Source organism: Poecilia reticulata, chromosome 10, assembly GCF_904066995.2.
Source record: "Poecilia reticulata chromosome 10, P_reticulata-male-v2, whole genome shotgun sequence".
In the NCBI taxonomy this organism is placed as follows: Eukaryota; Metazoa; Chordata; class Actinopteri; order Cyprinodontiformes; family Poeciliidae; genus Poecilia; species Poecilia reticulata.
The window spans coordinates 28,299,001-28,322,030 of record NC_088839.1 but is presented as its reverse complement, the minus strand read 5'-3'; the positions used below and the strand labels follow the sequence as shown (position 1 = coordinate 28,322,030).

General features: G+C 37.2%; 1 protein-coding gene across 2 annotated transcripts; it reads left to right on the top strand.

The window, feature by feature from the left end:
* Positions 1 to 17,078: 17,078 nt before the first annotated feature.
* Positions 17,079 to 22,949, top strand: smu1a (SMU1 DNA replication regulator and spliceosomal factor a). 2 transcript variants are annotated; one of them, XM_008420868.3, is made up of 12 exons: positions 17,080 to 17,209; positions 18,029 to 18,239; positions 18,438 to 18,590; positions 18,943 to 19,053; positions 19,135 to 19,263; positions 19,374 to 19,493; positions 19,783 to 19,899; positions 20,103 to 20,230; positions 20,376 to 20,502; positions 21,021 to 21,188; positions 21,274 to 21,426; positions 22,314 to 22,949. In XM_008420868.3, exons 1-12 carry the CDS (start codon positions 17,184 to 17,186, stop codon positions 22,410 to 22,412), a joined length of 1,542 nt encoding a protein of 513 aa, XP_008419090.1. In that variant the 5' UTR covers positions 17,080 to 17,183; the 3' UTR covers positions 22,413 to 22,949. The 2 variants fall into 2 exon arrangements, with proteins under 2 accessions (XP_008419089.1, XP_008419090.1); XM_008420867.3 differs by having other exon boundaries at positions 17,079 to 17,209; positions 18,943 to 19,263.
* Positions 22,950 to 23,030: the final 81 nt, after the last annotated feature.

The following is a 23,030-nucleotide window of genomic DNA, read 5'->3' as shown; positions in this document are numbered from 1 at the left end:
TCATGACAATGATCTGGGTGGGTAACTAGAAAGTCTTTTAAGCTGTGAATGTGACTTTATACAAGGAAAGGATTTGTCATCAGAGTCAGCTTCAGCTATAAATCTGGGTAAATTACATTTCAGAGTTTTTTTACATTAAAAAATTTGCTGTTGATTTGTGTAGCAAATTTAGCTGAAATAGTGTATGGACTTTCTAATCAGTACGATATTCATTGCAATAATAACAGAGAGTAGTAATGTGTGAGTAATAATTTATGCTATGGATGTGTAGTGGTTTTCAGCTGTATTAAAATTGGTGTATTTGATAAGACTGCATTGGAAACACTTTTTTCACATCACATGTGACAACTGGATGTTACAACTAACAGAAAAGACGAAGACAACAGGAAGTGGGTGGAGGATGATGTGCACGACGTCTTTTTAATGACCTATTGTGTGGAAAAAACTTATTCACATGTGATTTTAATTGTGTCTCTTATTTAAAGGAATATCAAGAAAGTTTTGTGCACATTGTTGTCTGCTAGTTGCTATGTTGGCTGTGAGGTTACGTTGCCACTTTCAAACAAAATTAACCGTTTTTATGCTTTCAACCTTTGACCTCTCTGCTCTCTGAGTCTGTTCTCAAAGTAAAACCTTCACACTAGAATAAATCTTATAGATTTTTCTCTAATAGAGACTTGATCCCACTGAAAAGGAAATAATTTTAGTTAAATATGAAGGCTAAAATTAATCCAAAATATATATTTTTTATTTCACTCTCTGAAACAAGTCTAATATTGATTTGTGGGAATTTTCTTTTTGCTCGGGTGTAAAGATGAACACCATTAGCTTTTCCATAATTTACCATGAACTACAACTTTGAAAATCCCATTGATTTTTATTTGAGGGACTACTTTAAGTCTTAATGACTCTTTGGGATGAAGTGTAGAGTGAAATGTATGCTTCCATCACGAGGAACCTTTCAACAAGATGGATATTAGGAGCGTTTCATTTGCTTTAATGGAGCTGAGGTTGTGAACTAAGCAGTGCAGCCAGGACTGATTGCTCTTCAGGGCTGTGAGAGGTTTCCTGTTTTCACTCAAAGTAATTTTATTTCACTACTGAGGGCGAGGTAATTCATGTACATCCAACCGTAACATTCTCAGGACAGGAGATTGATGTGTCTGAGAGTAAACTTGCAGGAAAATAAGGAGTAAAGATTCCTTGCCTTCCAGCAATAATAAGAGGACAGAGAGAAATAATCTGAAAAAAAATAAGATGACCTTTAATATCACGCTGAATCTGAAATTCCCCCTGAGTCATTCATATTTTGTTTGTCGTGTTTTTGCTACCCAGCAGCAGGACTGCTGCCTTAACGGGAATGAGTTTGGTCATCTATAAAAGAACCCAGATGATGAGATTTATCTAAAAGACAGGGTTTACTCGCATCCTGTGTCATTTCAACATCTGTCTTTTGAGGCGTCTATGTATTTGAGTTAGTTCAAGGAATAACTTTCACATGAGCATATTCAAACGCTTTCTAAGTCTTAAAATATTAACTAATTACTCTTTAAGATAAACTGGGAAAGTTTCAGATTTGTGTTTTGTACAGGATATGTGGCTTTGTCCAAATTGAAGGAGAAAATAAAGAAACTCCTCCCTAATTTGTGGATCTAAAAAAAAAAACTGACGATTTTTAAAGACCCCTGTAGTTCTCTATTCTTTTAACTAAGCAAGCAGATACTGGAAATAATTTATGAATTTTAGTCCCTCCCTGTTTCAGGTCTAAGTAGATTTGCTCCAACTCACCCTGTATGCTTGTCACTTGATAGCCATAATGGTAAAGGAAGCCGTGTTTTGATTGGGTGGGTTTCCACACAACTGAGATTCTTTTAAACACATTGCTCTTGGAAAAAAAAAAGTTTGAATGGGTTGTTAAAATTTGGGCTGCTTTTGGCAACATTTGGCAGGTTTTTAATAAAATGTGCATTGGATAATTTTAACAAAATATTTGTTATTGTGTGGCAGAAAAGCACAGAACATCTTAATAAGATGCAGAGTCCTTGCACTCATTCCTGTCTAGAATCTATCAAACCTGATTTCATCAATGATTAACAGTCATTGATTAATCAATAGTCCCAATGTAACAGAACATAAAAGGACATAATGCCACAACAAAATGTGTAAAAAAGTGTTGCTTTCCAAAAGTCATGTATTTAGCACAGTTAGCATGAGTTTCAATAGAGGTTGAGATGTCTTATTTTTTGTTATTTTAAGAGTTTTACATTGTGTTTGGGCTGGCATCCTGAAAAGAACTGAATTTAAATGAACTTCCTCAGTGTTCAAATAGAGCTGCATCTTTCGCAATATTAAACATCATAAAACACAGCAGAAACTCAAATGATCTTCACCAACAATCGATCAAGATCTAAAATAAAGTCATTTGTCCTGGACTGTACAAACATTAATGACTGTCAACACAAACTGTCATGCAACAGGGAACTGCAAAGGATTGATGAAAAAGCTAAATCTAACAGCAGTGTGGATAAATAACACCAGCATCCCAAGCTCTCTTATTCAAAGTGTCATCTCTTTAGTGAGGCTGCCATGTCAACCCTCAGCAGATATTGGTTTCATTAGGACAAACCCTGCTGTGGACTTGCGAAACTGTGACAAAGCTTGATCAAATTACAGAGAAAAAGAAAAATATAATTTGTCAGCCTTCTCTTAAAAAAAGAAAAGATAGTAGCCATGAATAATTGATTTCTGAGGTAAATAAACTGACTCCAGACCTGAATAAAGATGTCAGTTCAGGAATGAAAAACCCTGACGTGTAGAAGTCTAACGGCATCAATAATGTAAAAAAAGACGTATGTTAAAGATATTTTGGTTAAATGTCAGGCAAAATAAGTGTAATGTGTGAAGCAATGCACTAACATTGACCTTAGAGTTTGTTCATATTGTGAAGCAGAAAGAGCAAAACTGTGACTTCTTTTTTTAAAAAAAAAAGAAAGGAGGTACATCTACAAATAAATAGTTTACTTTAGTTTTTACACAGTAGAAAACCATTCAGTTCATAGAAAACGTTTAATAATTGGAATAAAAAGTTAAACTTATTTTAAAACTAGGATTGATTTGGAACGCATGTAATTGGGAGCATATTTATCTATATAAATGGCACTGTCAAGCGTTTTAGTCTGAATTTGTGCTATTTAATTAAACTGAACTGACTTTATAGCGACTGGTGAAAAGGTTGTTCTGCACGTTAAAGTTCACATCCAAAGTGTGTGTGTGTGTGTGTGTGTGTGTGTTTGCGTGCGTGTGTGTGTGTGTGTTTGTGTGTGTGTGTGTGTGTGTGTGTGTGCTCGTGCGCGTGTGCATGTGTGTGTGCGTGTGTGTGTCTGTAGTTCCTCACACACACCATGAGAACCTCTTGGTTTCTGACTCGTCCACCTTTTAAAACTGCTAACTAGTCAGTTTGTGACAGATTCCTAAAATACCATGACAGCATATACGGGTTGTTATTTTCAAACCCACACAAACATACATATGTCTTGTCCTATTAGTTTTGAAACCACTGCAGAAACCAGCACTGTCTCTCTACAGTGTGCAAGGGGTTTGCTGCATGTTACAGACTTATCAGCTCCCCAGCATTGGGCAGTCAGCAGTTCTGGTGCCCAGGAAGCTGCCTGAAGCAGAGGAGGTACTGTCACTCCTCCTCTCAGCTCCTCTCTTCTAAAGGTGTTGATTTTCCATTTCTCCCTGCGGAAGAAAGGGAAGGTCTTTTCTCACATGCCGTCTGGCTGTAGACTAGCACATGCCAGTCCTTCTCAGGCTTTCTCCAATGAATTATTGGTTTTGTGTCAGCTAACCTCTAAATCCTTCTCTTTTAATGCATCAGATTCATAGCAAGCTAATTTAGTAGCTTTTTCTGCTGATGATAGCTTTGAATCTAGTTCATCACAAAGATTTTTGACCGGATTTGATGTGATAGACTACCATAAAGTACTTTTAAAGTAGAATAAAATTGATAAATGGCTTTTACTTTTTTCCCCCAAAATAATCAAAATAATAATAAACACCTAAAGTGCAGTTCTGCTAACAGGCCATGTTGATACCCACAATGTGTCAATGACACAACATGTGTGTGTATATGTCACCCTAAATGGGGGTCACAGGAAGTGATAATTTGGACATCCTACTAATGGGTTTAGTTTTATAGTTGTTGAGTTTTGCTACTTATGTTTGTATTCAGCCTCCTTTAATCTGTTACCCCTTAATTAAAATGATTTACAACAACGAGTAGATCTAGAAACATATGTATTGCAAGAGATTTTGTGAGGTTTATGCTGAGGATCTTTGAAATTACATAGCAACAAAAAAGCAACCTTTTACATTTTATTTATCAAACTGGGTACTTTGGTTTTAGTCTCAGTTTATTATCATAAAGTCTTGGCAGGGTAAATAAAAAATCTACTAAAATATCAAATATAAGGCTATTTTACAATGTCATTCTAAAATGTGTGCTACATTCCTTTCATGTCTGTCCCATTTACACTTTTGAAGCAGTTTCCTGTTCCGATAAGTGTTTTTTTTTTTATCTTAAAAGGTTGCAGTCATTTAAATAGTATTCTATCTCTGCGTGTCCTTCCACTTCCTCCTGTCCTTGATTACCCCTGTCCTCCACACTCTCATTAATGTTTTCCTTTTCTCCCTTTTTCTATCTCGTCATGTCCCTGATCAACTCTGTTTTCTATCTTTTCACTGCTGTTTCTCTTTCACCTTGAAGTTACTTTTCACCAGCAGCCTGATAAAAATCAACCTCTATTTCTACTTTTGTTTTTATACGGAGGAGAATCAGGCAACATGTCTTTCCTGCATTTTAAACTGAAGTAAACCTATATAAAAAGTTGAAGGATTTAGGTTTTTGTGTTTTTCTTCAAACGAGAAAACGTTGATGTAGAAGAGAAAGAAAAACACAACTAGTAGCTGTAGTGATTTGGCCAGAAAATGTGAAATGTGTTACTTATAACAATCGCAGCAACTGTGTATTTATTATTCTTATTCTTATTCTTATTCTTATTATTATTATGTTACGACCCGGCTCGGCCAGGGGAAAGGGAAGCAACATTAAAGAAACCTAGGTGGTAAGGTTTTACAATTTGGGAGTTTATTACGGTTTTGACAAAAAATAAAAAGGTAAAAATTAACATCAAAAGTTAGGGACTTACAAAAAAAAATGTACTAAATAAGAAAATCCACAAAACAATCAGGGTTGTAAACCAAATATCTTAACCAAACAAAAATGGACTTTCCATACAGATTAAACAAAAACAAACTACAAATCTCTAACAGAGATTCAGAGATCCCTCACAGGGACAAGAGCTAGTAAGAGCTGGCAAAAACTAACAAAAGCGATCAGGGCTATCAAAGTTCACAAAGTCAGTTGACAGCAATCAACTAAACAAAACAAACAAACACCCAAAGTGGCAAGCTGTCCAAGCAAAGAATCAGCTGCGCCTTCTCCCAGGAAATCCTTGGTTTTTAAAGGGGAGGCCTCTTCAGGGATTGGTGTAGCTGGTAATTGATGAGCCAATCGCTGTAGGCCTCAGGGAGTGGCACTGGAAGGCAGGGCTGCATCCACTTCCAAGTGGAGTCAACTTGATTAGAAGCTGCTGATGGTACAAAAAAAAGGAAAAGAAAACATACACAAGGCCACTGGCCGTAACAATTATTATTATTATTATTATTATTATTATTATTATTATTATTATTATTTAGTTTGACTCACAGGCCCATTTGTACCATTTTAAACTGAAGGGCGCAGAGCAGCAAGACATTTCAGATTTATTTTTTTATTTCTGCAGCTGCTCTAATGAAAAAGTTTGAGATTTTCATCCTGATCTAAAATTTTAAGAACAACCATTGAACCCAGTTTTCTACATCACAGCTTACTAACATCACTGTGGCAGACCTTAACACATTAGTTTTGCAGGAAAGTATCCCATATGGAATAGGATTAATCACTCAAGATTAAAACGTTTCGTACAGTTTCTGTACGTTTGAAAATACATCTTTTGGATTCCATCATTATATTCTTTCTCCTAGAAAACCTTTCACAATAATTTGAGTCCCTCTGCTCTTCATGCTGTGTTGTCATGATGGAGGTTGTGCAATATGAAGGTAATCCTTATAAAAAAACAGGAAAGTTCAACCTGAATGTGTCTTTTTTCCTCTGAATGGCGTTCTGCTCTGCAGGAACTGAAAGAAGAAATATTTACTCGTTAACTTGTCTGCATAGGCCCATCAATAAGTCCCCAGGACAAGGGTGATGACTGTTATGCTAAAAGGTCAGGTCAGTTTATAAATGAAGCAATAAGGAAAATGTAGGCAGGGAATCTGCATCTTTTCCGTTGTGCAAATAGTTGGAGTTGCTAAGAAATTACCATGTTAATTACCAGTAAATAGCCTCTCTTTGTTTTCTGCATTTAGCATAATAACCTCATTTCAACCTGCTGGATTTGCCCACTGTGAGCTCTGATGAATGGGTTTCTGAAAACAAATGGACGTTAATTGTGGGCCTCTAAGGAGCGGTCCTAATCCTGTCTGGCTTTACACTTCACACGATTTTTTAATGTATGTAGTATAAAAATGCTCGTCAGCAACACCCATGCGATTTATTTGGAAGAAAACAAGAAGAATGAATTCATCCATGAAATACAGTAGGTGGACTGGATTGCTGCAGTTGAAATTGTTTTTTTTTTCTTCCCAAAAATCGCTGTATGTCTTGAAAATAATTATTCCACCTTTGTTTTTTCCATTAGTTTTATATGCATATTTGCTTCTCACCATGATAATGTTGCGCAGTTTGTGTTTAACACAATTAACATGAATTTAAAAAAAAAAAAAACTTCTGAAGCAAATTAATCTCATAAGATTGTGTCTTTGAACAGGATACATTTAATTAAAAATATGCAAAAGATTAATGTGTCTATTATCTCTAGACCCTCATGACTCAGCAGAATGAGGACCAATTAGTTGAATAAGTTACAAAAACTAATTAATTTATAATTCTCAGTATAAAAATATTCACCTCTGAACTTTTCCAAATTTTCACTTGTTACAATGACAGACTGTGCAGTTTTTAATAAAGCTTTCATGTAATAGTTAAATACAAAGTAGTGCACAGTTCTGAAGAAAAATGAAGAATGGCTTTAAAACAAATATAGAATAAAAACGTGAAAAGTTTGAGTTTTTTTGTTTCACTTTTTTTGGAAAATTTTTTTATATTGTCCTGTGTGTCTCTGTGTTGCCTTGTGGATGAATGGAGTTAAAATATTTAAACATCATAAAAAAAATTAAACCAAACATCTGAATTAGTAAATACTCAACATTATGTTTTCTAACTCACTGGTAATTCATCTTTCTCTACTGGGTCAAAAACAATAGAATCTCCTGAAATACAAAATGTTTCTTTGCATTATCTTTTCCTGCGCCTGTAATGTTTAATTTACAAAATGACTTTCAATATTTTATCCAAGTAATTATAATTCGTTGAGACATCCAAATAAAATTAAAGCTTTTCTGAGTCCCACACTGCAAAAACAGAAAATCTTGCCAACTAGTTTTGTTCCGATTTCTAGTGAAAATATCTTAGTGTACTTAAAATAAGACAAAACTAACATACAAGTTACCTTTCAGCAACATATATGAGCTTGTTTTAAGCCAATCATTCCTTAATATTCATGAAAAAAGTATCATTCCCCCTAGCAGATTATTTCACTTATAACATGATGGGAAAAATGTCTCATTAGTGAAATAAGGAATTATTGACTTAAACCAACCTCCTGCAGGTTACTGAGAAGTTATTTGTAAGTTAGTTTTGTCTTATTTCTAGTCTACTGACATTTGCACAAGAAACTAGACCAAGATGAAATGTCCTGTTTTTGCAATGCAACTCTACTTTTCAAAAAGCTTCTCTGTTCATTTTCCTCTCTGCAATTTGATTTGATGTAACTGAACAATTCAAGTGAGCATTGTGACCCAAAACCTAAAAAAAGTAAACTCCAAACCCTCTTTTGAATTGCTTTATTGGTTGCACAAATGCCCTGTATGTTTCTGAAACCTCCATGAAGCTCTGCAGTGGGTGGTTAAATGAGCTGACAAACAAAAGGCCCCGGGTTGTAGATTTACATGAGAGCAGATACTGGAACGAGTAAAAGGTGGAACAAGATAGGCCTGTCAGTTAAAAGAGAAAGCTTAGCCCTCTCAGAACTATCCACTTGTGTCAGCGGCTTTTCCTCTGTAGCCATTCAACAGACAGCAGACGCTGCAGCTATTCAGCTGAGCAGAGGCAGCAGCATTCACTCAGTGAGTGGCTTGCTTCTGTTTACATTGTCACTGGTGGAGACGAGCCCTGCTGCTGCGTATCTCTCTTATCCAGACTGCTCTGCACCGACATATATCAGTTCACATGTGAGCTGCTTGGTACTCTGCCTTACAGCCACAATCCCATTTCAAGCTCCATGCTTTATCACCTTGATGACCTACAATTTATCTCGCCTCAATGCGAGCTTCATGTGGGATGAAAAAACCCTGCTAAGAGTCTTTGTGTGGGTTTGTTCGCCTTCATTCCAATGAATTCCTGAGATGCAGGGTTGCTTTTTTTCTGGCTTTGCTTCAGAGGATTTAGATGACGTGTACACTGTAAAAAACACAAAATATTGTCAAGTATTTTTGGTCGAGTTTCTGCTGCAAATGTCTTGATACACTTGAAATAAGACAAAACTAACAAGTAATTTCTCAGCAAGATATTGGAGTTTGTTTAAAGTAAATAATCCCTTTAATATTGATTTTAAAAAACTCAAATGACAGATTGTTTCCCTTATAGCAAAGCATTTTCCCAGTGTTATAAGTTAGATAAACTGCCAGAGGAACTAATAATTTTTCATCAATATTAAGGAATTATTTTTGCTGCTCCTAAATTTCAGTCATACATATTTCCCTTACATTGTGGAGAACACATACTTTAGATTAGTTATGTCAGCTTGTCTCGAATAAACAGGCAAAAACAATGAACTTGATTTAAATTGTAAAATATTAATGGTAGAAATAAACAAATTATAATAATAAATGAAGATAAAATATTTACATACAGTCAAAATTATACCAATGGCAGAACCAATTCCCCCCCAAATATTAACATTTCAAACACTGTCAGAGACATCATGATAATAAACAAATGGGTCAAAAGCAGTTAACCTTTAAAACATTAACTGAAAATAATCAGTAGTCCTATTTTTTATTTTTTTATTCATTTCAGCCGGAAAAGGGTAGAGTGCCTTCTCCGGGTCAGGGGGGTCTTCCTGCCTCTAGTGGAGGAGTTTAAGTATCTGGGGATCTTGTTCACGAATGAGGGAAGAAGGGAGCGGGAGATCGACAGGCGGATTGGGGCAGCGTCTGCCGTGAAGCGGGCGCTGTACCGGTCCGTCGTGGTGAAGAGAGAGCTGAGCCAAAAAGCGAAGCTCTCGATTTACCGGTCGATCTACGTTCCCACCCTCATCTATGGTCATGAGCTTTGGGTCATGACCGAAAGAACGAGATCACGGGTACAAGCGGCCGAAATGGGTTTCCCCCGCAGGGTGGCTGGGCTCTCCCTTAGAGATAGGGTGAGAAGCTCAGTCATCCGGGAGGGACTCAGAGTAGAGCCGCTGCTCCTCCACGTCGAGAGGAGCCAGTTGAGGCTCGGGCATCTGGTCAGGATGCCTCCTGGACGCTTCCCTGGTGAGGTGTTCTGGGCACGTCCCACCGGGAGGAGGCCTCGGGGAAGACCCAGGACATGCTGGAGGGACTATGTCTCTCGGCTGGCCTGGGAACGCCTTGGGGTTCCTGGAGGAGCTGGAAGAAGTGGCTGAGGAGAGGGAAGTCTGGGCCTCCCTTCTGAAGCTGCTGCCCCCGCGACCCGACCCCGGATAAGCAGAAGAAAATGGATGGATGGATGGATTTTTTAAAATTTCCTTTATTTAACCAGGTAAACCCCGTTGAGATCCAGATCTCATTTTCAAAGGGGACCTGGACAGAAGTCTGCAGTACACAGCAACCTGGTTACAAAACAAAATTGATTAATACATTTACACAAGTATAAAACAATTTAAAAACAGTGACACTGTTTAAAATAATCTCGTTGCCTGTTTTTAAGAATGGCTCGAAATGAGTCCAGTGAAATCAAATCTGAGTTCAGACTGGAGCTGATTCCAGGCTGAAGGAGCATCACACTGAAAGCTTGTTTTCCTTTTTCAGTTCGGCAACGAGGAATATGCAAAAGGAAAATGTTGTTGGAACGTAAAGAATGGGAATTAACAGATCTTTGTAAAAAAGAGTTTAAATATGCTGCAGCCAAACCGAGTAGAGATTTATAAATCAGGATCATCAGGTGACTGTTTCTCCGTACGCTTAAAGGAGGCCATTCAGCTTTTGCATACAGTTCACAATGATGTGTGAAACGTTTGCTACCGGTTACAAACCTTAAAGCACAATGATAAACAGTATTTAATGATTGAAGGCATTTGGTCGAAGCATTCATATATAAAACATCTCCATAATCCAGGATTGGCAGGAATGTTGCAGCTACCAGTTTATTTCTAGCTTTAAGAGAAAAACAAGATTCATTTCTGTAATAAAACCCAATCTTCATTTTCAGTGTTCGTAGCAAATTTGCTATGTGATTTTTAAAAGAGAGCTCTTTATCTAAAATAAAGCCAAGATATTTATAATTACTGACAAACTCCATTTGTGTCCTTACAGCAATAGAGGGATCTCTGATAGTTTCCTAGAGTGTGAAAAAACCATTGCCTTTGTCTTATCCACATTCAAAACCAACTTCAGAGTTTGTAAGCGGGCTTGAACTATAGTAAAAGCAGACTGCAAGTACTGAATTGCCTGTACAAGTGATGAAGAATAGCAGTAAATCACTAAATCATCTGCATAAAAATGATAAAAAGCATTTGACAGGATCTTAAATAGCTTTATACACTAACTTATCAAAAATAACCAAACTTTGTTATAAAAATAGACAAATCAGCACCTAAAACAGATCCTAGCAGTAGAATTAGCCTTATTTATTTTATGGTACATTTCTCAAATTGTGTCCCTTGTATATAGTTATATAGAGTTGCAGTCTTTGTCTAATCTACAAATCAGATTTGGATTTTTGAGCATAAAGTTGAACTATTCCTGTCTCAGAGTTTAATTTTGGCTTCGCCATAGATCCACTGGGAATCATTTAATGTCATTATGAGAGATGCTTAAGCCTCGGTAAAGAACTCCCTGTGGGAAAATCAAGATTTACAACTCGGCCCTCCACCAGCTCTATGTTTATAGTTCTACGTCTTTCGTACACTAACTGCCTGATCGCCTCTACAACCTGCCACTTGTGACTCAAGGGCTGACTGACTGGAGCAGAAATCAGCCATTAGCACGTAGCTACAAGAAGCTTCTTAGCAACAAATCAATGGACTCATGCTCTTTGTATCCTCCAGGTGCACTCAAGAGGAAAGCTCTCAAAAAGACACAAACAAAACAATACAAAGCAGCAATTCTTTGTTATTAGAAGCATACATTTTTCATTCAGATTTCAGTGGGTTTCTGCAGTAGTGAAAAGACATAAAAATTTTCCTTGCATGCACTGTACAAGTTCACATTACAGAATCATGATGGAAATATAAATAAATCATGAGAGAGGGTGTATATGTTTGCCTTCAAGCCCAGCCAATCAGATTTTCAATCTGCAGCTCAAGTTATGATTTCGTTGTTTTTACATCTTCCTCCTGCAGCTTGAATATGGGCTTTTTATCTCTTAGACCTTCTGTGGCACAAAAACAAAAAGTGTGGGTTACATATTTTATTCTTTATAATGAGTTCTGTGAAGCCTTTCCATCTGGAAAAGGCCTTAGGAAAAAAACATGTTTTTGCAAAAGCCAATAAAATTAATTCAAACTTCACTGAACCACAACAAAACAAAATGCAATAATGTAAACAAATGTTACGGACGAGTTTCTGAGCATGTCAATGAAATGTACCTCCAGTTTTATTATTACAGAAGGATATTTGTTTCTAACTTTATCTGACATAACATAATTAAATCTGAGTTGTTTAAAACTTTTTTCTTGAGATACATTCCTGTGAAATTGCTTGTTTAAACAATAAAGACTTCATTTTTCACTTTTATTAAGATAAAGATCACATGAAGCTCACATTTTATTAGTAAAATGAAAGGAAGGAGCTAGGATTCATGGAGACAGTAAGAATTTATTATTTATAATGTGATGCACTTTTAACTTAGATCAAAAATGTCAACTTTGATGTAAAAACCGACTGAAGGCTTTAATCTGGTGTGTAGCATTATGCTTCTTTTGAACTGTCCAGAATTTCCTTGAATTTGGAATTTGAACAAGGTTGGCTTTCTTTTAAACATTCGACAGTAGCTATTTTTTCAGTAGTTTTTAAAATTTCTTTTCAATAAACTTTGGTCAGACCTCGTACTTAACAATATATTGTAGATGAAAAGCCTGAAGGTCCAGTCTTGAGGCTTAGATCAAAAAGCTGAATCCCATCTTCAGTATGTAAAGTTCAGAGTCCTGCACCACCAGCCCTCAAGAACGGGATTTGAATTCCCCTCTTGTAGAGGATGTGTTTAAAAAATGCAGAAAGCTGGATAAGTGGAAGATAGTCAAGTTCTTCAGAAACAGGAAAAGTCAACCTGACACAAACCAAGAGATACAAAATATTTGTACAATCATCTTGTAAATTCTGAAATAATAGTCTCAAACAAGAGCTATGTTTACAGTTCTCAGCTGAAGTCAAACTTAAATCCAGGGAAGGCTTGACTTTTCTATTGGTACTCTTCATCATAATTCAAGATGTAATCATGAAGAGGAGGGAGTCTGATTTGGTAACCTTTTGTTGTGTTGGTGAGTTCAAACAAATGGTTTACAGAAGTTTACTGGCTTGGAAAAGGTGAGCTGTCTGAGAAATCAGTCTCTGCCTCAAACAGAAATTCAAATCTCTTGGTGTTTTGTTCTCCAGTGGATGGAATAAGACATGGTGATGCCGCAAAGAAAGTGCTAAACGGAAAGTTTTTGATTTACTGCTCCATCTGTATTTCAACCGTCTAAATCCATCCATCCATCCATCCATCCATCCATCCATCCATCCATTTTCTTGCACCCTTTTTCCCTCAGTGGGGTCGGGAGGGGTGCTGGTGCCCATCTCCAGCCAACGTTTCGGGCGAGAGGCGGGGTACACCCTGGACAGGTCGCCAGTCTGTCGCAGGGCAACACAGAGACACACAGGACACACAACCATGCACACACACACACTCACACCTAGGGGCAATTTGGAGAGGCCAATTAACCTAACAGTCATGTTTTTGGACTGTGGGAGGAAACACCGTCTAAATCATGACTTGTAATATTCTTGTTATTTGCCTCAGTATTACATTACACAATCATCAATCAACATTCTGGATCAAAAATCTGGCACATTTTAATCCTTTATCCTACTTTTGTTATTAAATTTTGTTTTTCTCTTGCTGCTTCTAGCAATTATTAAAGGCTCAAATGAAATAACTATATCCATGCAAATATTCGTCCCTGTTCCAACTTATTCATGTCCAAATCCTCTTCCTTCAGCAGTATTGTACTTGTAATCCCCTCTTTATCTGACAAGAAGCTTCAAAGATTTACTGTTATGAGCAAAATGTGCTTATCTGTTTTCTCCATTATAATAAATTCTGTTGAAACTCATTCATGATTTGGAGTAAGATTTCCCATGTGGGTTTGTTTTCATTTTTCTTAGTATCTGCCAGTTTATTTTGAAAAATCATAAATCTGTTTTTAACAAGTCATAAAATACATAAAAATATATGGAAAAAGTTAATGAAGCTGAGATTGGATGTACATTTGCAAGATGATTTGATTATCTCACCTTGATAATCAGGACTATCTGTTAAATCTAGAGGTGTGCAGACCGATCGGCCACCGATCATAATCGGCCAATTTCCGTGAAAAATTGTATGATCGGAGATCGCCGATCACGGTCTCTTGTTGCCGATACTGATCACCTGCATCTCATTTCTCAGCCTGCCTGTGCAGCTGGTCTCCTCTTTCCTGAACACTGCGCAAACGCGCAGCAACAAATCCTAAGCGTTGTGGATCTATAACGCACTGAATGAATGGGGAAGTTTGCGTGTTGAGGTGGAAAATTGAAGCAGGTCAAAATGCATCAACACAAGAAGCTAATAACATAAAAACAATGCCATACTTGACGGAGTTTGGCTACGTCGAGGCATACGGAGGATCAGATAGCAGGTAAAGCAGCGCACAGCTACAAACACTCACCCGGATTAGCATGACGGTCAGAAAGCTAAACAAATAACCTGCAAAATTATTTAAGTCTTCAAGCTGCGATGTAGGACGCTGGTTCTGCTCTCGCTGTTGAATCGCTGCTACGCGCTACAGGTAGTAATATTTCACAGACGGAGTGCCGCTTCTGCTCCACCTGGTAGTGACTCTCACACCGAACCTCTGCTTAAAGCTGCAGCATCTAACCTAAAAAAATACATTTTACAGACGTATTAAAACTTTCGCTGTCCTAACATGAGACAGATAATCTCTAAAAAATAATCGATTTCCTCCCTGCTCTGCATAATTACTCCGCTCAGTCAGAAACAGCCACTCAGAACTAGCAGTAATCAGCTAGCCGCCATACTATCAGGAAGTTTTCATGCAGTAATAAGGATTGTTTATTGTAATGGATCCTGTATTTGCCTTTGAATGTTAAGTTTTATACTTTAATTTTTCTGGCAATGTTGAGAGGTTTTATTTTGGCTCTTTGTATTATTTAGCCTCTTCAGAGCCTCCATATGTTTTCAGTCTGTTAAAGATAGTATTACCAAAGCAGTACAATTTGCAGAATGTCTGTTTTGTTTAGTTTTCTTCTTGGAAAAAGTTATTAAAAACAAGTTTTTGTCTAAATTAAGGTGAATTCATGGTTCCTTTTTCCACATAATATAACCGGTAGTGTTTATGATTTTAAAAAAAAAAGAATAAAATTATGTGATCGGTATCGGTGATCGGTATCGGTATCAGCAGGAAAAAACCTGATCGGCACATCTCTAGTTAAATCCATAAAAGCTATTTTTTTCCCATGCATTGTGAGAACAACCTATAAACAGATCCAACCTTGTGTTGATGTATTTTATTCCCTTCTCTTCTTCCTCAGGTTCATCCATCTCTCCTGCTGCCCGGCCCTGCAGCGCCGCCATCGATTGATTCATTCATCTGTTCATCTTTCAAAGAAGCTGCTGCACTTTGATTTGTTGTTGAGGAAGTTTCCGCACGGTCAACTCAGCAGCACCTCAGACCACATAATATGTATTTATAAACAGTTTTACTCATGAATTTAACTGTCAGGTGAGAACATTTCCTCATTGTGCTGCTTATGCTATCCAAATATGTTGCAAAGATCTTATTGTATTGTAGTCAAAAACTGGCAATGCCATAAATTTAGAATCATCTTTTGTTTTTCCCCCACAAAGGATGAAGTGATTAAATTACAGCCGTTTGTTCTGCTGTCAGTCTTCCAGCGCGGTGGCAGCTACCTCATTGGAAAGCATTCTCTAAACAGCTCCTGCTTTGTCATGAGAGAATAGGGCAGAAAATACATTGATGGATTTTTTTCTGCCTTCATGTTAATGTATTCTGAGGCACTGGGGTGTTATGGTACTTTGCTGCTCCTCATTGCTCCTCCCCTCCCCATCCTCTCTGTTGCTCCTCATCACTTTCCAATATATTTCTCCATCTGCAAAGACAAATACAACCAGGCGGGCTCTGCTGTGTTCTTGTTGCCAAATTCACATCGAATGTGGATGGGGCTCACAGCAGGATTATGTCATGATTGCCCAAAACAATCAAACCCTGCAGATTGAAGTGGTGCATCATCATAACCTTGAAAGACCTTCACTGGCAGAGAAAAAGGAGTCAAGAGGGCCTCTGTGTCATAACTGTGCAGACAGCAGCCCCTGTTGATCATGCAGAGAAATAAACAAGTGCTTTATAAAAGAAAAAGCCAACAGCTACACATGCTAAAACTACAGCAACTCTAGGTTAAAGGAAACATGTTTTATGTACAGTCTATTAATAACAGCTGGCTTAATAACCTTGTTCATGATCTGAGTAAACGTGAGTCAGGAGTAATTGGAAGGACTTTTAATGTGCTGCTACATAATTAATTGTATGCTTATAGAAGATATGCTACTGTAATTTTAATAGATACATCAAATTGTTTTAATGTTATTTAGAAGGCTACCAGAAAGACAGTGAAAAAAATATCAAATTGCTCCATAAATATTAGCACTCTGTTAAATGTCTATATTAAAGGCTGAGAATACTGTAAATTCAACTTTTATTTCAATAGTATAATCTCACACTGAACATTTTAGAAAGATGGAAACTAATTTCAGATTTATTGAGTGACACAGTGATTGTTGACACTATTATAAATTTATATATTCCATTTTATACTGACATGATCTGACATAGAGGCCTGCCTCTCTTATCTACTCTTCAAATGGGAAAGACAAAATAAACATGACTTTCAAGTAAGGGATGCATATTGATCTATGGGGTGCAAATAATCGAATAGGACGACGATTGAAAAAAAAACCGGTTTCAAAATAAAGTGTAATGTATTCCAAGATTAACGTCACCAATTGATGGATATTTTATCTAAAAAATGTGAAAGTGATAATTAATTTTACATGCAAGTACTTAATTAATTTAGTTCCGTTTATTTCTATTTTCATCTATGTAATGATTACCACATTTAAACAATTATGAACATATTTTTGTTTACTTATTTAATTAATTTGTTTATTTGATGCATACCTATTGCATACAACAACGATATATGTATTTTTATAACATAAGTATTATTCTATTTCTCTTTTGGCACTCGATTGATCCCAGCCTAAGGTTTATTAAAAATATATTTTATCTTTTTTTTTTTTTGACGCCTAAAAAAATACGACGATGCTTGTAGGTTTTATTTTGAAGAGCCACAGTTCCTTCCATAACTTCCGTATTTCTTCTTCGTGCTTTTTCATGCGGTAGGAGTGTGTTGTGGCTGCTTCATCGAAATAAATAACCATGTCTATTGAAGTGGAATCTGCAGAGTAAGTAGTCTTTGAAACAACAGTTAACTTCTATGTGTTTGATAAAAACTCGCAGAATAATATCTGACTATTAAATATTTATATTTAAGGAGAGGCCTCTCTCATCCTGAGCTGCAGAACACCGACCGACGTTAGCACCCAAAGCTAGCACGCTAACTATTTCAAGCACTTTAAACGTATATCCTGCTCATCAGCTTGCCTAAGTAGAATGTTTTGTTAATTGTAGTGCAGGAATGGGCTTTAAACTGCTCACTTGTTTCATAGTTATACTACCCCACACGCATCCAATTTAAAAAGGCTAAATGAAGCTAAAGTTAGCATCAGTTAGCATTTCGCTCATTCAGCTATAACTGTCAAACTTGGGCAAATTAAGACATTATCACGCAACATGTATTATTTTGCCTAAATATGTAGACATACTGTTTTGTAATTTGATGCACTCCGTAGTTCCTTCATAATTCTGTTAAATATAAATTTGTAAGGACCTGAAACGTCTCCCTTCTGGAGACGTTTTAACGAAGGAGGTTTGTTAATAAAGCCTTATTTTTAGTATTTGGTGATTTTATGAACCCATTAAATGAAGAATACGAGTTGACGGCATAGATTTTATAGATTAGTAATATTGGGCATGCTACCTAAATATCCAAACAAGTTGCATGTCAAAAAGTGGCTTAACTAAAAAAAGAAATGTTGACAAAACAAAATCATGTAAAATATTATATTTTTAACATGAAAAACAGCGACAGCACAGATTGTGGTTAACTATTACATTCAGTATTTATATTAGCTGTATCACCAGTATAATTTCTGTCTTCCCAGCGTGGTGCGTCTGATTATGCAGTACTTGAAGGAAAATAATCTGCACCGAACCTTGGCCACGTTGCAGGAGGAGACAACAGTGTCTCTAAACACAGTGGACAGCATAGAAAGCTTTGTGGCGGACATCAACAGTGGTCACTGGGATACCGTCCTGCAAGCCATCCAGTCCCTCAAGCTACCAGATAAAACCTTGATAGATCTTTATGAACAGGTGAGTCTTGGATCTGTTATTTTTGCTACATTAAATCCTACTACCCATCAACATTTTCAGAACTATATTGTTTTTAAATAGTTATTCTAGCTCATTTTGACCTATTGCAGACTAGCTTCAAGTTATAATTCATTTATTATATTAGATGTGTTTATAAAATTAGCTTATTATTAACCTGAGTATCCTTTTCCTGACCAGGTTGTCCTGGAGCTTATTGAGCTGAGAGAGCTCGGTGCTGCTCGTTCTCTCCTCAGACAGACCGATCCCATGATCATGCTCAAACAGACGCAGCCAGAGAGATACATCCACCTGGAGAACCTGCTGGCTCGCTCCTACTTCGATCCCAGAGAGGTGAGTGCAACATGTGCAGCAGATGCAGCACTGTTTTATCCTTACGGTAGTAGTTTAGTGGCCTAGTTAAATCCTATTTACTGATCTGGGGGAGATTTTAGTTTTCCTACTCGAGTCAGGTCTCTGCTTCTGGATTGGAGTTCAGTAAAATCATTGAACATTATGTTGGATGCATTTTCTGCTGATATTGATTGTGATATATATTAATTATTTATTGCCCAGCTCTAGTTTGTCACATGTGTTTTTTAAGCTTTTATATGTGCACTTTAAAAATTGACTGAAGAACTAATGCACAATGTGGAATTTTGCAGCGTTTTCCCTTTATAACTTACCTGGATGCGTTTCTGTACAGGCTTACCCAGATGGCAGCAGTAAAGAGAAGCGGCGCGCAGCCATCGCTCAGGCCCTGGCAGGAGAGGTCAGCGTGGTGCCGCCCTCCCGTCTCATGGCTCTACTGGGACAGGTTAGTAACCTTAAAACCTTTAAACCTGCATTATATACACAAGTTGCTGACATTTCACAACTCTTAAATTTCCTTCTTCAGTCTCTGAAGTGGCAGCAGCATCAAGGTCTCCTGCCGCCTGGTATGACCATCGACTTGTTCAGAGGTAAAGCAGCTGTGAAAGACGTGGAGGAGGAGCGCTTCCCCACTCAGCTGAGCAGGCACATAAAGGTACCCACACTGTCAGAAATATGACCTGCAGAGGGGGTTATATTGGCCCCTCTTTAATCCAAGCTGCTCATTTAGCCGAGCTGGGTGTAAGTCGTTTTGTCTCTCTGCAGTTTGGACAGAAATCTCACGTGGAGTGTTCTAGATTCTCCCCTGATGGTCAGTACCTGGTCACTGGGTCTGTGGACGGATTCATTGAAGTGTGGAACTTCACCACTGGAAAAATCAGGAAGGTATAATAATCTTCAGAATTAGGATTTGAATAAACAAAATGTATACACTTAAAAACACAAAATCTTACTGTTTTTGGTCTCACTTCTAGTGCAAGTACTAGTTATGAGTGAAATAATCTGCCAGTGAAACGAATACTTACATAAAACAAGCTCCTATATCTTGCTGAAAAGTTACTTGTAACATCATTACAAGTCTTAGAAACTAGACAGAAAATACTTGATAAGATTTTGTGCTTTTGCAGTGAATTTGTGTATTTATTTGCCAAGACTTAATTTGCCTGTTTTCCAGGATCTGAAATATCAGGCTCAAGATAACTTCATGATGATGGATGATGCTGTGCTGTGTATGTGCTTCAGTCGAGACACTGAGATGTTAGCAACTGGAGCCCAGGATGGAAAAATCAAGGTCACTTTTTGTTTCTGTTGTATTTTGATGTTTTTAAAACACAGATTAACTCTTACTGTTTTCACTCTACATTCTTATTTCATTCCCTATTGTTGTAAAATACATTTATTTTGTAAAAAAAAAGCATAAAAACAGAATGATGGAGCAGTATTTGTTCTCTCTGCCTTGAATCATCTTTAAATACTTTGCATACTTGCATGTAGGTGTGGAAGATTCAGAGTGGTCAGTGTCTGAGGAGATTCGAGCGCGCCCACAGCAAAGGAGTAACTTGTGTGAGTTTCTGTAAAGACACCAGCCAGCTGCTCAGCGCCTCCTTCGATCAGACCATCAGGTAAACTCATCTAAATTAACTTCTCTCTTTCACGCTGAACACTTTTGTAAGTGCAGCTTTTTAAAGCTTAAGTAGCTTTGTAGTCTTTGCTGAACACGCATGCTCAATTCTTCTTTTTTTGTTTTTTTGTTTTGTTTTGCACAAGAATCCATGGACTGAAATCAGGTAAATCACTGAAGGAGTTCCGTGGTCACGCCTCGTTTGTCAACGAAGCTACATTTACCCCAGACGGCCATCACATCATCAGTGCTTCCTCAGATGGAACAGTCAAAGTAAGATATTGAAAAGAGTTTAGATTTTACTAACTATAGAAAAGAAAAGAGAGTGATTTAAATTGTTTTTCCAGGTCTGTATAATTATGGGGAGAATTTATGTACATCCAGATTTTCAGATCAGTTTTCTGCTCCATTAAATCACCTTTTTATCATGTTTTTTTTTATTCAAAAGATGCTCATCCAAATATGTGTGTTCAACTATTCAGCTATACATTTGTTAGACACTCTAGCAAACCATTCATTACTTTACTCCTCCTTTTAGTTTTCCATCCACCTATTATTTTGTCTCCCTATCCATGTGTCTATCCCTCCATTAATTTGTCTATTTAGTCACCACAATTAATTTATTAATCCTTACCTACAGTCCATTTTTTTCCTTCAACAAATGGTACATGAAAGAGAACTTGAGTCTGAAAAAGTATGGCAGACTTTCTCTTTAACTTATTGGGATCCTAACATGAATCATCCAGTCCGGTTGCAGCCTATCGACTTCTTTCCTTGTGTTTTCTTTTCAGGTGTGGAATGTGAAAACCACAGAGTGCAGCAGCACTTTTAAGCCTCTTGGTACGTCAGCTGGCACAGACATCACCGTCAACAATGTCCTCCTGCTGCCCAAGAACCCTGAGCATTTCGTAGTGTGTAACCGCTCCAATACAGTGGTCATCATGAACATGCAGGGACAGGTAAGTTTAAGTTTTAAGTAGATATTTTTAAGCTTTTATATGTTATTTTCATGTGAGCATCTTTGCTTTTCTTGTCTGAACACAGATTGTGAGGAGTTTCAGCTCCGGTAAAAGGGAAGGCGGTGACTTTGTGTGCTGCACGCTGTCGCCCCGCGGCGAATGGATCTACTGCGTAGGTGAAGACTTTGTGCTCTACTGCTTCAGCACCGTCACAGGCAAACTGGAGAGAACACTGACGGTACGATGCTGCACGCAAACACAGATCAAAGAGTCCAAAAATATCACAGCACACCCCCTGCACCACTTGTGGTGCAGCATCTGTCAGGCAAATCTCCACATAGGTACTGATGGTGAGAACGTAAACCTGCAGGATGCAAACACAAACTGATTAATAATCAAGGTTGTATCTTGATCAATGATTTTCTAAATTAAGCTTATTGTTCTTTGATTGCCTTTAAACAAATTCCCCCACTTGCTTTGCTGTTCTACTTTTATTTTTTAAAGTAGCTTTAATAATATAGTTAAATGTGTGCAGAAACCCTGACATCCATGCTCTGTTTTTAAAATCTATATTTTACTGAAGCTGCTATAATGCTTTGATCAGAACATTAAATGTGCAGGTATTTGCTGTAGCTTTTTTTTTTTTTATATCTACCACGTTGATACTTTATTTTGTTCTGCAACACTGACTGAAAAGCAACAGTTTTTCTCTCAAACAACTTTCTGGGTTTATATATGAATGAAGTTGTCTTGGCTCAGCTGCTACTGAACCTCTCACAGTAACAAATTTTGCTGGATGATAAATTGTCTCAGTAATTATAGCGATAAACAATAATGTTGTTTTACATCTATTTTCAAGTAATATGTTGACAATGGCTTAATAATGCAAGTTCACCCACTCAAAGACCAGTAAACTTTTTAATTTAGTGATGAACCTTTAACACTAGAACTGCAAAATAAGAACGATTTTCTAGGAAGGAGAGTGCACACTCGGATCTGAAAAGAAACCAACCATAATCTGTGTTTTCATTTCAACTACTAAGTTGAAATGAAAACTGAGTTTTACCTTTAGCACAACAGTGAAGTTCTACTCCAGGTGGCTGATTCTGCTGCTTTCTTCTTCAGGTTCACGAGAAAGATGTGATTGGCATCGCCCATCACCCCCACCAGAACCTGATCGCCACTTACAGCGAGGATGGCCTGCTGAAACTCTGGAGACCCTGAAGCATCCTCAGGAGAGGAGCCTGGACTCTCTCTCTTTTTTTTTCATCCTTTTTGTTTGTTTTTTGTTGTTTTTTCACTCTGAATCCTTCCCAGGATCAAATGGACTTTGATGTACAGGAGAACCATCAGTCTTTTACACTCAGAATAAATAGAAAGGTAGTTCATTTAAGAAAAAGTGTACAGTTTTTTTGTTTTTTTTTATTTTTTTTATCATTAAAATCTAGCAGCTTATGGCATTTTAATGCAGCCTGTGGGACTAAAGTACTTTATTAGAAAGAGAAATGTTTTGTAACAGCTGGACAGGAACTCCTCATTTTAAAATAAAATAAGCTTTTGATCCCTTAAATTTTTCCATTTGTTCAAAACAGAACTCCAAAGATGACAGTAAGAAGACTTGCTCAGTGCAGAGAAATGTGAATGTTTTCATCTAAATTTAGAAAATTTCTGGCAAATCACTTGAAAACTGGAAGATCTACTGAAAGTATAAATGTCATGTAATATTTTTCTGTCTGTGCCATTAAAGCCCTCTGAGCTGAACAGTGCAATTATTTTTGGTGTATAATCAAACAGACCTGAAAGAGTTGTAAGGTATTTAACAAACAAATTGTGTTTTTGTTT

What these genes read in the sequence shown, in the direction of transcription:
- smu1a (XM_008420867.3), top strand. Translation starts at nt 17,184, where the DNA reads ATGTCTATTGAAGTGGAATCTGCAGA. An exon ending in TGATAGATCTTTATGAACAG is followed by an intron (nt 18,240 to 18,437) that starts GTGAGTCTTGGA and finishes TTTCCTGACCAG; the next exon opens with GTTGTCCTGGAGCTTATTGA. An exon ending in CCCAGGATGGAAAAATCAAG is followed by an intron (nt 19,900 to 20,102) that starts GTCACTTTTTGT and finishes ACTTGCATGTAG; the next exon opens with GTGTGGAAGATTCAGAGTGG.